Raw genomic sequence first — 11,782 nt, 5'->3', positions numbered from 1 at the left:
AGCTTGAAATGATGGCAGACTCGAGAAAATTTATGCTTTCAAAGATTAAGGGGAGATGGTGCCTCTTAGTTTCATAATGACTTGTTGTCCTCATGTTTTCCAAGTATAAGCACTACTTCTCCCCTCTGCAAGGTGATATTAAATATTATGTCCTCTTTATTGTTTTGCTTAACTGACTTATTACAAGAAATGTTTTGTTTGTTTGTTTTGTTTTGTTTTTCTATTTCTCTCCAATGGTATAGATTTGGAAGGCAAATATGTTTCGGTTAACTTTTAGATAATTAGAATGGTGGTGGGGGGGCTACTACAGATGTAGAATGTTGCATGAGCTTTAAGAGGTTACGATTTTGTTAGTTTGACTTGATACAAAATATTTCTCATGAAATGGAAGTAAACTGAAATATATGTTATGTAAAAGAAAAAAATCGGTAAATAAAAATCATCAAGATTTTATTTGCCCTGCTTCTGCACTAAACGAAAGGCACATCACAAATGCCACACTTGGTTTTCCTACAAGTGAGAACAGGACTAGTCATTGGCTAGGCAGCGGCCAACTCTCGCGAGAGGAGTTCTCACTTATTGCGAGAGTTGACGAGCCGGAAGTGTTGGAGCTTTTGTAGCGAGGAGATGCGCCACTTCCGCTCAAATTTGACGGGAACCGGAGGAAGGCGGGAGAAACCCTGCTGCTGTCCAGTCTCTTGGGGCCGGAATAGACATCTGGCAGGGGCTTCTCCTCCGGTGTGGTGGAGGCCGTCACTGACGTGGGGCTTGGTAGCTGAACTGGAGAGCAGGGATCTCAGTTTGGGACCGGCAAGATGCGAGTGGCCGTGACCGGCTGCTGTCATGGAGAGCTGGACAAGATCTACGAAACACTGGCGCTGGCGGAGCGGCGCGGCGGGGGCCCCGCGGACCTGCTGCTGTGCTGTGGCGACTTCCAGGCGGTGCGGAACGAGGCCGACCTCCGCTGCATGGCCGTGCCTCCCAAGTACCGGCACATGCAGACTTTCTACAGGTTAAGTCTGCACCCTTCGTGGTGCTTCTTCCCTGGAACTCTCCTCTTCCATCCTCTGTCCCCATCCCCTGCACCCTCTCGCCCTCCTCCTTTCTCCCTTATTTCTCTCTCTCCTTCCCTTTTCCCTTCTTCTGTCTTCCTCCTTCCGCACTCCCAACCCCTTTTCCGTCTTCCTCTTACCCCAAGGTGCAAGTCAAATCTTTCTGACCGATAAAAGGAGATGAGTTATGCATCAGTCTCAGGGTCTCAGGGTCTTCTTTTCTACCAAGCTATAGGGTGTCTTCCTAATCAGAAACGTCCCACTTCTGACGCTCTCTTTTGCCTCATTTTGTGTTTCTGGAGCTTAGCACAGTGCCTGGCACATAGTGAGCACTAGATAAAGGTTTGAATTGAATTGAAGGATTGGACGTCCCGAGGTGGATGACAACCTCATTGAGACTCAATTTCCTTAACTGTAAACTATGGTTAATGAGAGCATCCAGCTTATGGAGTTATTTTAGGATTAAAGAGCCATGTAAACTTCAGTTCTTTATTTTACCAAGCAACTCTTAATCACTTGGATTGTAAAGAGCCTATTTCTGTGTGTACTCTTTAATTTAACAAGTATTTCATAAGTACTTTATAGATTCGATTTATAAAAACAAAAACCAAAAAATGCTCTGGCTCCATAGAGTTTAGATTAATTTCTCTTTATCCTGAGTAACCCTCAAAAAAAAAAATACTTCCCATACTTTTCCTGATTTCATACTCCAGGATGACCTGTTTTTCATGTGTTATTGCTTAAGGAATGTTTGGATTGTGTTGCCATCATGAAAAATTTTGTAGTGTATTGGATACATATACATGTACTCTGACGTGTAACAATGTCAACAACCTGACAGTGTGGGGTTGGATAGTGTAATTGACAAATGTATACTTGTGTCCTAGGTATTACTCTGGTGAGAAGAAAGCTCCTGTTCTAACAATCTTCATTGGGGGAAATCATGAAGCCTCCAATCACTTGCAAGAGCTACCTTATGGTGGCTGGGTGGCCCCAAACATATATTATTTAGGTATTTGCTCTTTGTTTTTTGTTATGTGAAGTGGTGGGAGATATGTGTGTATCTTTATATGTACCCTTAGACAAATTCAAATTCAAAGTAAGTCTGTATTCAATCTCTGATAGTCACCTTCTCTGGGCAGTGGGCCCTGAGGTTATGGATTCAAAGATAAAAGGGTTAAAACTTTTTATGGGCAAGAAAATGTACATGTTCTAATATGGTAAGGAGATTAGAAATATAACTGGTGCTTTTAGGTTGGTTCATTTATTATTTTGTAAAGTTAAGACATATTTTGACAGGAAAAGATCTGCCACTTAATAACTGTCAATGTCTTTAATTTCCTTGTCCATAAAATGGGAATAATAATATTTGGGTGGTCTATCTTGTAGGATTTTTTAGAAAGTAAAATGAAAGCATGTATTCATAAGCTTGCTTTTGCTAAATAAGTGAATGATGATACTTTTCTCAAGTAAATTTCCTCAAGGACAGTACCTTATGTATAATTTTTCAGGATATGCTGGAGTGGTTAAATTCCGTGGTGTAAGAATTGGTGGAATTTCTGGTATCTTCAAATCTCATGACTACCGCAAAGGTAATATGACTACCAAAGTGCCACATAGAAACTTATAGGTAATTTAGCATATTTCCTTATTATGTGAACTCTTAAAACTTTAAAACAAATAAATATAACATAATTGACAAATTACACATCTTGTCCCACAAATCAGTTAATTTTTTAATAGTAATTTTATAAGTCAAAAATGAATTCATTGTTTAAAAAATGCCAGAGTCCCAAAATATAAAAGCTAATGTAGTGCTGGCAAACAATGGTGATGTGTTTTAGCATTTGTGAATTGTCTTGAACACTAGGAAAGTATATTATTCTGGTGATTTAAATGTAACTTATTTCACTTTATTAATTTCAGGACATTATGAGTGCCCTCCTTATGATCAAAACTCAGTAAGAAGTGTATACCATGTGAGAAATATTGAGGTTTTCAAATTAAAACAGGTATGGATAAATGACACTAAAACAACCTTAGAAATCATTTTTATAAAAATTAAACTCCCTACAAATTTTTTTTGTAATCATATTGGTGCAATGTTTCATAATGTAGTATTATTTGAGAAAACTTATTTGTTTACTAGTATTCCTTTATATTTTGTCTCTTCAGTTCTACTGTTAATTACACCCTCCTTTTTTTTTTTTTTTTTCTATTCAAATCCAATCCAGCATTATACCTAGGTTTTTTCTTTCCCCAAGTATATTTACTGTCTGTAACATTAATTGGTCAATTAATCCTTCATTATTGAAACCTCATAATTTTGCTTTAAAATCTTAATTTAAGTCTTGTATGTATGGTTCACATTCACACATTCACATATAATTTGTTTCTTCTGCAGTTAGAATGTAAATTGCTGGTGGCAGATTCTTTATCTTAGACTTTTTTTGTATTGTCTGACATTTCCTGAGCATGTGCTCAGTAAATGTATGGCAATGATAAATTTCTAAAATACATACCACAAATTGCACTAGAAGTTGTGTGAAAAGCTGACTGAGACTCTTTAGAACAAAGATTTCTATTTGCTTTGAACAATGACCATCTTAATATTAGAGGGATATGAAATCTTAATTTAAGCAGCAGTAGATAGAATGGCCAAATGGTTGTATGGCTAGGTGAGGCATTGTGGAGGAGGAAGGAAGTGAGGATCCTGATTTTTAGATCATTAGGTTACTTACATGTTTAGTATTGTTTTGTTTTACAGCTGAAACAACCTATTGATATTTTCTTGTCTCATGACTGGCCAAGAAGTATCTACCATTATGGCAATAAAAAGCAACTTCTTCAAACAAAATCGTTTTTTCGGCAAGAAGTAGAAAACAACACATTAGGAAGTCCTGCTGCTTCAGAGCTTTTACATCATTTGAAACCTACTTATTGGTTCTCTGCACACCTTCATGTGAAGTTTGCAGCTTTCATGAAACATCAGGTAATATTTATCAAATATATAGTTACTATTGCGAACCTAACTTAGAAACCCTTTTTAATGTCAGTACTAAAAGTGGTTTCCCTTATTAATACCACAGCTCTTTCAAGAAGAAACTTCATATTTCACTTATTTAGACTCATTGAAAAGAAGTAAATTGACCTAATACCTTGTTTCCTGGGGCCACTTTCTAGACTGATGAATTACATACACATTAATTATACATATTCTTTTGACATGAAATTGATTTACTTATTGTTCCCTGTAATCCATTTCTTGCCTCCAAATCTTTACATAGACTTTTGATCATACTTAGATCACATGCAGTATTTCATACCCATAATCCCCCACTTCTGGAAAGAAGAGAAGAAAGTGCATTTTCTCAGTTCCTGTCCAAGGCCAAAATATAGTCTGTAGTTTCAGTTTTGTTTATTTCTAACCACAATATTGCAGACATTGTATATTTCTAGTTCTGCTTCATTCTGCATTATTTCACCTAAATATTAATGAGATTTATCTAAATTTTTGACATCATTCATTGCAGCATAGAAATATCCTATTATATATATGTATCATGGTTTATTTAGCCATTTCTAGTTAATGCCCACATACTTGCTTTTTAGTAGTTAAACTATAATTTTTATTTTCTAGGCCAATGATGGACAGCTGCCAAAAGTAACCAAATTTTTAGCCTTAGACAAATGTCTACCACACAGAGACTTCTTACAGGTAAAAATGAAATAATGTGATTATCTTTTGTAATATTCATGTACTCAGAATATAAAAAGGAATTTCATTCATTTATAAAGATACATGTTAACTTTTCTGCAAGAGTACATTTATTTCTGTCATAGAGTCAGAAGACTTGGAATCCTGTTTCTCATTCTTACTGGCTGTATGATTGTAGGGAAATCATAGCTTCAGTTTCTCTGAGTTTCAGTTTTCATATTTGTAAAATAGTTGTGTAACCTACTTCATGGTATTGTTGAAAAAGAAGAGTTTGTAAAAAATGTTAAAGTGCTATCTATAAATGTATGCGAATATGGGCTCATGTTTATATATGTTTTGTCTTGATATATCTTGATGGTTTTGTGGTATTTTTTGGATAATTCTACATGGTTTACTAAAATAGTTGGATTGATTCACAATTCTAGGAACAGTGTATTTGTGTGCCTAAAAGATGAAATAAAAAATTCGAACTTTTGGGGACAATGAATAGAGTAATAAATTCCAAAAAAATTCTATTTGAAATCCTAGGTTTAGATATTTTGTTATTACACTTATTTTAAAATATCATATACTATGATCAATAGAGAAAAAGCATAGGTGATTGAGAAGCTGGATAATTGAATTGGGAATTATAATTATTATAAAATTTTAGAAATTAGAATTGTTGTTTTAAATAGTCCTAAAATAAGATGTTGTTTTAGGTAGCCAGAATATTTTTTTAAATGTTAGATAAACTATGCTGTGGTGTAGTACATCTCTATATTTTGATTTCTTTCTTTTGGGTAGTTAATCCTGAGATCAGATCAGATAATTATGTTCTTCTTTGAGAACAGAAGTATTGTTTATTAAGTAGTTAAAAAATAGAAAGCATACTATATTTAGTTTTAATGGTAATGATGTTAAAATGAGTAGATTTTCCTAAAAGTAATCAATTTTTTTACACAGATAATAGAAGTAGACCATGACTCAAATGCACCCGACTGTTTGGAATATGATCTTGAATGGCTCAGTGTTCTAAAGGCTACTAATAGTCTTGTAAATGTGTCTCGAGGCTTATGGAATATGCCAGAAAATAATGGCCTCCATGCAAAGTAAGTCAAATCAAATGCTATATTATTTTATTTTTATATTTTGTATATGCTTATCTGTGTACATAATATTCCCCTTTACTCTCCATTCTACTCTTCCAGTAGATTATCAATCCCTTGAAGATTGGGCCTGGGCTTAGTCTTTTTATTCCCAGTAGCTAACACATGTTAGGAACTTGTATGCTTGTTAAATAGCCATGGTTTTTATTGAAAAGATTTATTTCTTTCTGATATGTGCATAACTTAAAAGCCTAGAATGAGGGGAAATTGTTCTTGAATAATTCTCAAAATAAATTTTTTCCCACTGACCAATGTAAACAAAAAATGCTAATGACATATAAATCAAACCATCTTAAACAGTGGGTTGAGAGCCTATATGAGATTATGTAATTGAATGTAGGGTTGTGAAAAATTTGACAACAGTAAAATATTGTGTGAATATTTAATTCTTTATGTAAAAATAAACAAGCACATCCATCTAATTATTATGCAAAATTTTTCATCTTTAATAAATAGTAAAATTATATACATATAATACACACACCAAAGAATGTTTTAAAATTAATTTCTTTATGATTTATTATCAGTAAATGTTTGATTTATATACCTATATACCCAGAGTCATGTAAAAATTTTTTGGGCAAAAAGGGTACCTGAGTAGAAAAAGTTTAAGAAACTCTGATATAGATACCACCTAAAAGGAAAGTTAGGAGCTTACCATCACATATATGTTTGTTTGTTTGTTTTTGTTTTTGTTTTTTTTTTTTTTGCTGAGACAATTCAGATTAAGTGACTTGCCCAGGGTCACACAGCTAGGAAGTATTAGGTGCTGAAGCCAGATTTGAATTCAGGTCCTCCTGACCTGGCTGGTGCTCTATTCACTGCACCATCTAGCTGCCCCCACATATATGTTTTTAAAAGTCACTTGGAACTAGAGCATTCTAGAGGAAAGACTTTCTTATGCTGGAATGGCATGGACTTGAATATTATCAGTTAGAGATAAGTTTCTAGAATAAATTCTTCCATCTCTGCCTGTACAGCCAACAGTTGGGCGCTAAGTGACTTGTCCAGTGTCACAAAGCTAATAAATGTCAAGTGTCTGAGGCCACATTTGAACTCATACCCTCCTGACTCAAGGGTGGGTGTTCTATACCACCAATTTTCTTAACAAAATTGAATTTATTTTCTATTTGTGAGCTGAAAATTGTTTTTTAAATTTCCTATTCTGTATTGTTTAATTTTACCAAGATAAAAATACTTTTTCCTTCTAACATTTCTAGGTGGGATTATAGTGCAACAGGAGAAGCAATGAAAGAGATTTTAGAAGAAATGAACCATGACCTCAAAGTTCCATACAACTTCAGTGTGACAGCTATATGTTATGATCCCAACAAGCCTCAGAAGCACATGGAATTAGTTCATAGGATCAGTCCTCAGACCACGGAGTTTTGTGCCCAACTTGGCCTCACTGATATTAATAATAGAATTCAACAGGTGATAGAAGAAAGTTCATTGCGTGGAGATTATGATGAGGAAGTGGATAGTAATGGATCAGGAGAAGAACCAAGTGAATATAACACAGATAATTCTGTTCTGTCTTCCTCTATTAACCCAGAAGAAATAATGCTGGATGACGATGATGAGGGTGAAGATAGTATTACAGGTCTACCTGGTGATGTCAGTACTCCCTCAGTGGAGCCCTCCCCTGATCGTCACCCTTCTGATTTTTCAACAAGCTTCTCTGACATTAGGATCTTACCAGATTCCATGGTAGTATCTTCTGATGATACAATGAATTCCACAAATGAACTGGAGAAATCTAGTGAAAATCAGGAATCAGAAGAAGGGAAGAACTTAAATGAGAGATCCGTTAAAAGACTAAGTGATGAAACTGGAAATGGAAACCATTTACAAAAGAAAATTAAGAGAAGGAATCAAGCTATCTATTCTGCAGAGGATAACAGTAATGTAGAATAAAAGAAATGGGAGACTGCATAAACTTTGTTTTATACAGAATAAATTGTAGCGTATACAATCATTTTACTTTTTGTAGTGGATGTCATTGAATTTGACTATTTGTATCTGGACTTAACTTTGGTCAATGGAATCAATAGATGAAATTTTAATATTTGTTTCTGGTTGAAGGGAGGCTAGGCGATGGTCTCTGTTTAACTTCTTGTATATTCCAGATTAAATTCATTTTTTCTAAAAGCAAAAATATATGAACAATTTTTTTTTTTTTTTGCCATACTCAGCTTACTTTTAATAAACTTGAGCTGTGCAAAAATAAACTTACTGTTTAACTAAGTTGAAAAAGCATTAAAAGTATTGAGTTAAATTGAAGAGGTTAGATAATTTTTAGGGCAAACTCATGAATCTGAGAAACAAATATTAGACATAGAACTAAGGGTGTAGTAAAAAGGGTACTGAATTTGCATTCAGGACTTGCTTGAGGCCTGAGTAGAAGTCCCACTTGTTTGTTACTGTGAACAAATCATGTAGCATCTCTCAAGCCATGTTCTCTCACTTATAAAATGAGGCTTTCACATACACTATCTCAAAGTTGTTTTGTTTTTGTTTTTTGCTGAGTCAATTGGGGTCACAGCTAGGAAGCATTAAGTGTTTGAAGCCAGTTTTGAACTCAGGTCTTCCTGACTTCAGGGCTGATGCTGTATCCACTGTGCCACCTACCTGCCCCTCAAGGTTGTTTTTGAAGAAAGCATTTCATAAACTTATATCTCTAACTACTACTAATGGGGCCCCTATCTCTGCCTGCTGTATAATCTAAAATGCTCCTCCATTGTGCTGGAGGACAGTACTATCTGACACTTACTACATGGATCTTACTTCTGTTCAGTGCTGGGCTAAGCATTGCTCTCTTTTTGGGAATATCTAGTAGGACTAGAGGATTAACTAAAAAACTAGTTGAAATAATAACAATCAAAGTTGTAGAAGTCCAAGTTGTGTAAATGTGATCTATTTCAGTTGAGGAAAGAGAGCTTAAAGAAATTCAGTGAGTAATGTGGGCTCACACAGTAAGTGTTCAACATGTTACATATGCAAGTCTCCTGACAAGTATACCCCTCTGTTGTGCCATTTTAGGATTTTGGTTCTCAATAAAATTAAATGAAATGGGTAAGTGTGAAAGCTTAGATTTGGATCTAACTAGTAAATAATGCTTCCTTTAGCTTCCACCCCTTCCTACTAGCCTGGGATCATGAGAGAGATAAGTAAGGTTTTTGTCCCCCTCTATGGCAGATTGTTGGGGCTTAGAGGTTTTTACTTATATAAAGCTGTAAAGAGAAGCTACTGATGTTCATAAGGAAACTAGGAAGATGGAGTCTAATGAAAGAAGGAATTGAATCCCAATTCTAAAGGTTGAAAAAAGAAACAGAATTGGCTCACTGTCTAGTAGAATAGTTGAGAAGTTATCCTAACTAGCCAAAACTTGTTCAGTGTCCTCAAGAATTGTAGGATTTTATGAAGTTCATTTGCATGTAATAAATTAACCTTGTACTTTGATCCTACACTCATCAAATGTTGAGAAAATCTCCATATATAACTCATTTCTCCAGTTAAAATTCTCTCCTAGTATAGTATGATTCAAGAAGGAAATACATTATAGGTTAGGTTCATTATTTCAAGATACTGGAAAATAATAGAATATAGCATGATGACACAGAACACCAGACTTGTAATCAGAAAGGTGTATGTTTGAGTCTCAGACACTTTTGTAACCCTGAGAAAATTAATCAGTCATTAAAGTTGTCACAACCTTTTTGTGCCTGTTTCCTTATCTGTAAAATCAGGATAATAGCATCTAGTTCACAGGGTTATTCTGAGTTTCAAATGAGTTCACATATTTTTATATGCTTTGCAAACCTAAAGCTCTCTATAAATGCCCTATGCTAAGTGGGGGTTATAGATTGTATAACCTGTGATCTTAATGAATTCACATTCTAATGGGGAGGCAACACATATACAAGGTTTCACCAGCAAGTCAGGTAGAAAAGGACCCTTGATTCTTAGCAAAACAGATGGTAAAGTATTTTGTTTAACTTCTTAGTACTAAAACCATATCCATTTCTGATGATAAACCATTTAACATGTCAAGGGTTTGGGCAGAAAGAACTTTCTTTTCTACGTCTTCAGGACTACAGCATCTCTTTCTGTACAAGGATTGATTCCTGAGGCTGTGCTGAAAGTAAGGTTGGTGGTATGAGGGATGTTGCTACTCCTAGGTTCATAGTTCTGGGATAGCTCCAATCTGGTTTGAGTGGAAATAGTGGTTAGCATAGTGATGGAAGTTTGAGTTACTCGAGACATGCTATGTTAGGGTTTTTTACTCTCCCTAACTAATGCTAATTGGTCCTTATTCCTAGGCCTCTCAGAGAAAAACTGGCAAATATAATATCATCAGTCTCGCCTGTTTTGAGGTCCTCAGAATCCTCCTGCTACTATCTCATAGAGAGTAGTTGAACATAACAGAGCACCTGAGAGTTTAAATGAACAACCTTAAACTTTATTCCCATAAATCGCATCTGCTCTATGACCTTCTGCACATACCTTAGTAGCTACCTCCCAGTCCAGTCTCCAGGTGGTAAGAGGGGGAAAAGGAAAGAGAAAAAGGGAAGGGCACTTCCTGTCTAGAGCTTAAATAGTCAATGAGGTCACAGACACAAGCCAATCAACGATGAAAGCTACATCCCAAACTTGACTGAGACTTTAGAGAGCGAGATCTAAGTTCCCACCATGGGTGGAGTCTCACCCACGAAGGAAGTCCCTAAGTACTCAACTCTTAAGCACATATGGGGATAAAGACCATTGGTCCACTTACATCTCAATTGTACTTGCCTGACTTTTCTTTGGACCCTTTCAATGCTACCCCCTGTATCTTCCTCAGGGTACTTTGTTGTTTTAGCAGCTTGCCTGCTCTATGGATGACAATTGGTTGGCAGCTGGGGATGGCTGGCCCCTTTTCCATAATGGTTGCTTCTTTGGATGATGATCTTTTAACTGACAGACTTCAAACCTATTGGTAAGTTAGGTACCTAACTAACTGAGGCCGACAACTTTGTGTAACTCTACCTCACTTAAATTCAATTCACCCCTGTCATTGGTCTTTGAAACTGAAGGACAAACAACAGCAAGGGGGCTAGATTCAAAGCAGGACCAGTGGTCAGAGGGCATGGGTAACACTTGTGTGTTTTAGGCTTTTAGGTTTACCTGCCTATCAAAGGCAGTGGAGCAGTAGTGAATGGTGAATGATGTGGTGGTGGTGGTGAATGATGAATCCATTCTCTATAGTAGTTGCTCCTCTTGATGATGGCTAAAAAGGACAGGCTGGAAGCAAGGTTGATGATCAGAGGGGCACTGCTTTTCCCAACACTCTTGGGGCCAGGATGATCTCCATCAAGATCTGAAGCGAGATGGTCAAGGTGATGGTAGGTGGACTTACCTGGTACACGGACACTTTTTGTCTCTCCCTTAGGATGCCTTGCTTCACATGAGCTGGTTTGCCTGCTCGGGCACATTGGAGTTTGCTTCTTTTCCAGCATTGATAGGAATTAACTTATTCAGCTTATCCAATACCAGGTGTGAGTCACTGACCATTCTCAGCAGTACCAGTTTCCCTAATGAAGAGGTAGAAAACCTTTTTTATGCCAAGGGCTATTTATAATGATATTTATAATATCATTCATGGGTTATACAAAATTATCAACTTCTAGAACTTAAGCAGTGGGAAGTTGTACCTAACTTTCAGCTCATCATTGCCTGTGGTTGTCTTGGTAAGATCAGACCAAATGATTTCTCAGGCCTTATATGGTCTGAGGGCCAGACATTCCCCATTCATATCCTAAAAATATTTCCTACCCCTTTTCTAAAGCATGACTATCATCCTGATTTGTTATATTCTGGGAACA

General features: G+C 36.1%; 1 protein-coding gene across 1 annotated transcript; it reads left to right on the top strand.

Annotated features, from left to right (window-relative positions):
• Nucleotides 1–602: 602 nt before the first annotated feature.
• Nucleotides 603–8,076, top strand: DBR1 (debranching RNA lariats 1). Its single transcript, XM_074301624.1, has 8 exons — nt 603–1,012; nt 1,940–2,064; nt 2,564–2,644; nt 2,979–3,064; nt 3,820–4,044; nt 4,693–4,770; nt 5,716–5,861; nt 7,139–8,076. Exons 1-8 carry the CDS (start codon nt 816–818, stop codon nt 7,833–7,835), a joined length of 1,635 nt encoding a protein of 544 aa, XP_074157725.1. The 5' UTR covers nt 603–815; the 3' UTR covers nt 7,836–8,076.
• Nucleotides 8,077–11,782: the final 3,706 nt, after the last annotated feature.

This window comes from Sminthopsis crassicaudata, chromosome 3 (genome assembly GCF_048593235.1).
Source record: "Sminthopsis crassicaudata isolate SCR6 chromosome 3, ASM4859323v1, whole genome shotgun sequence".
NCBI classification, from domain to species: domain Eukaryota; kingdom Metazoa; phylum Chordata; class Mammalia; order Dasyuromorphia; family Dasyuridae; genus Sminthopsis; species Sminthopsis crassicaudata.
This window is presented reverse-complemented; position numbering and strand designations above follow the sequence as displayed.

Coding starts and splice junctions, on each gene's coding strand:
- DBR1 (XM_074301624.1), top strand. CDS start 816: ATGCGAGTGGCCGTGACCGGCTGCTGTCATGGAGAGCTGGACAAGATC. Junction 2,065..2,563: donor CCCAAACATATATTATTTAG/GTATTTGCTCTT, acceptor ATAATTTTTCAG/GATATGCTGGAGTGGTTAAA. Junction 3,065..3,819: donor AGGTTTTCAAATTAAAACAG/GTATGGATAAAT, acceptor TTTGTTTTACAG/CTGAAACAACCTATTGATAT.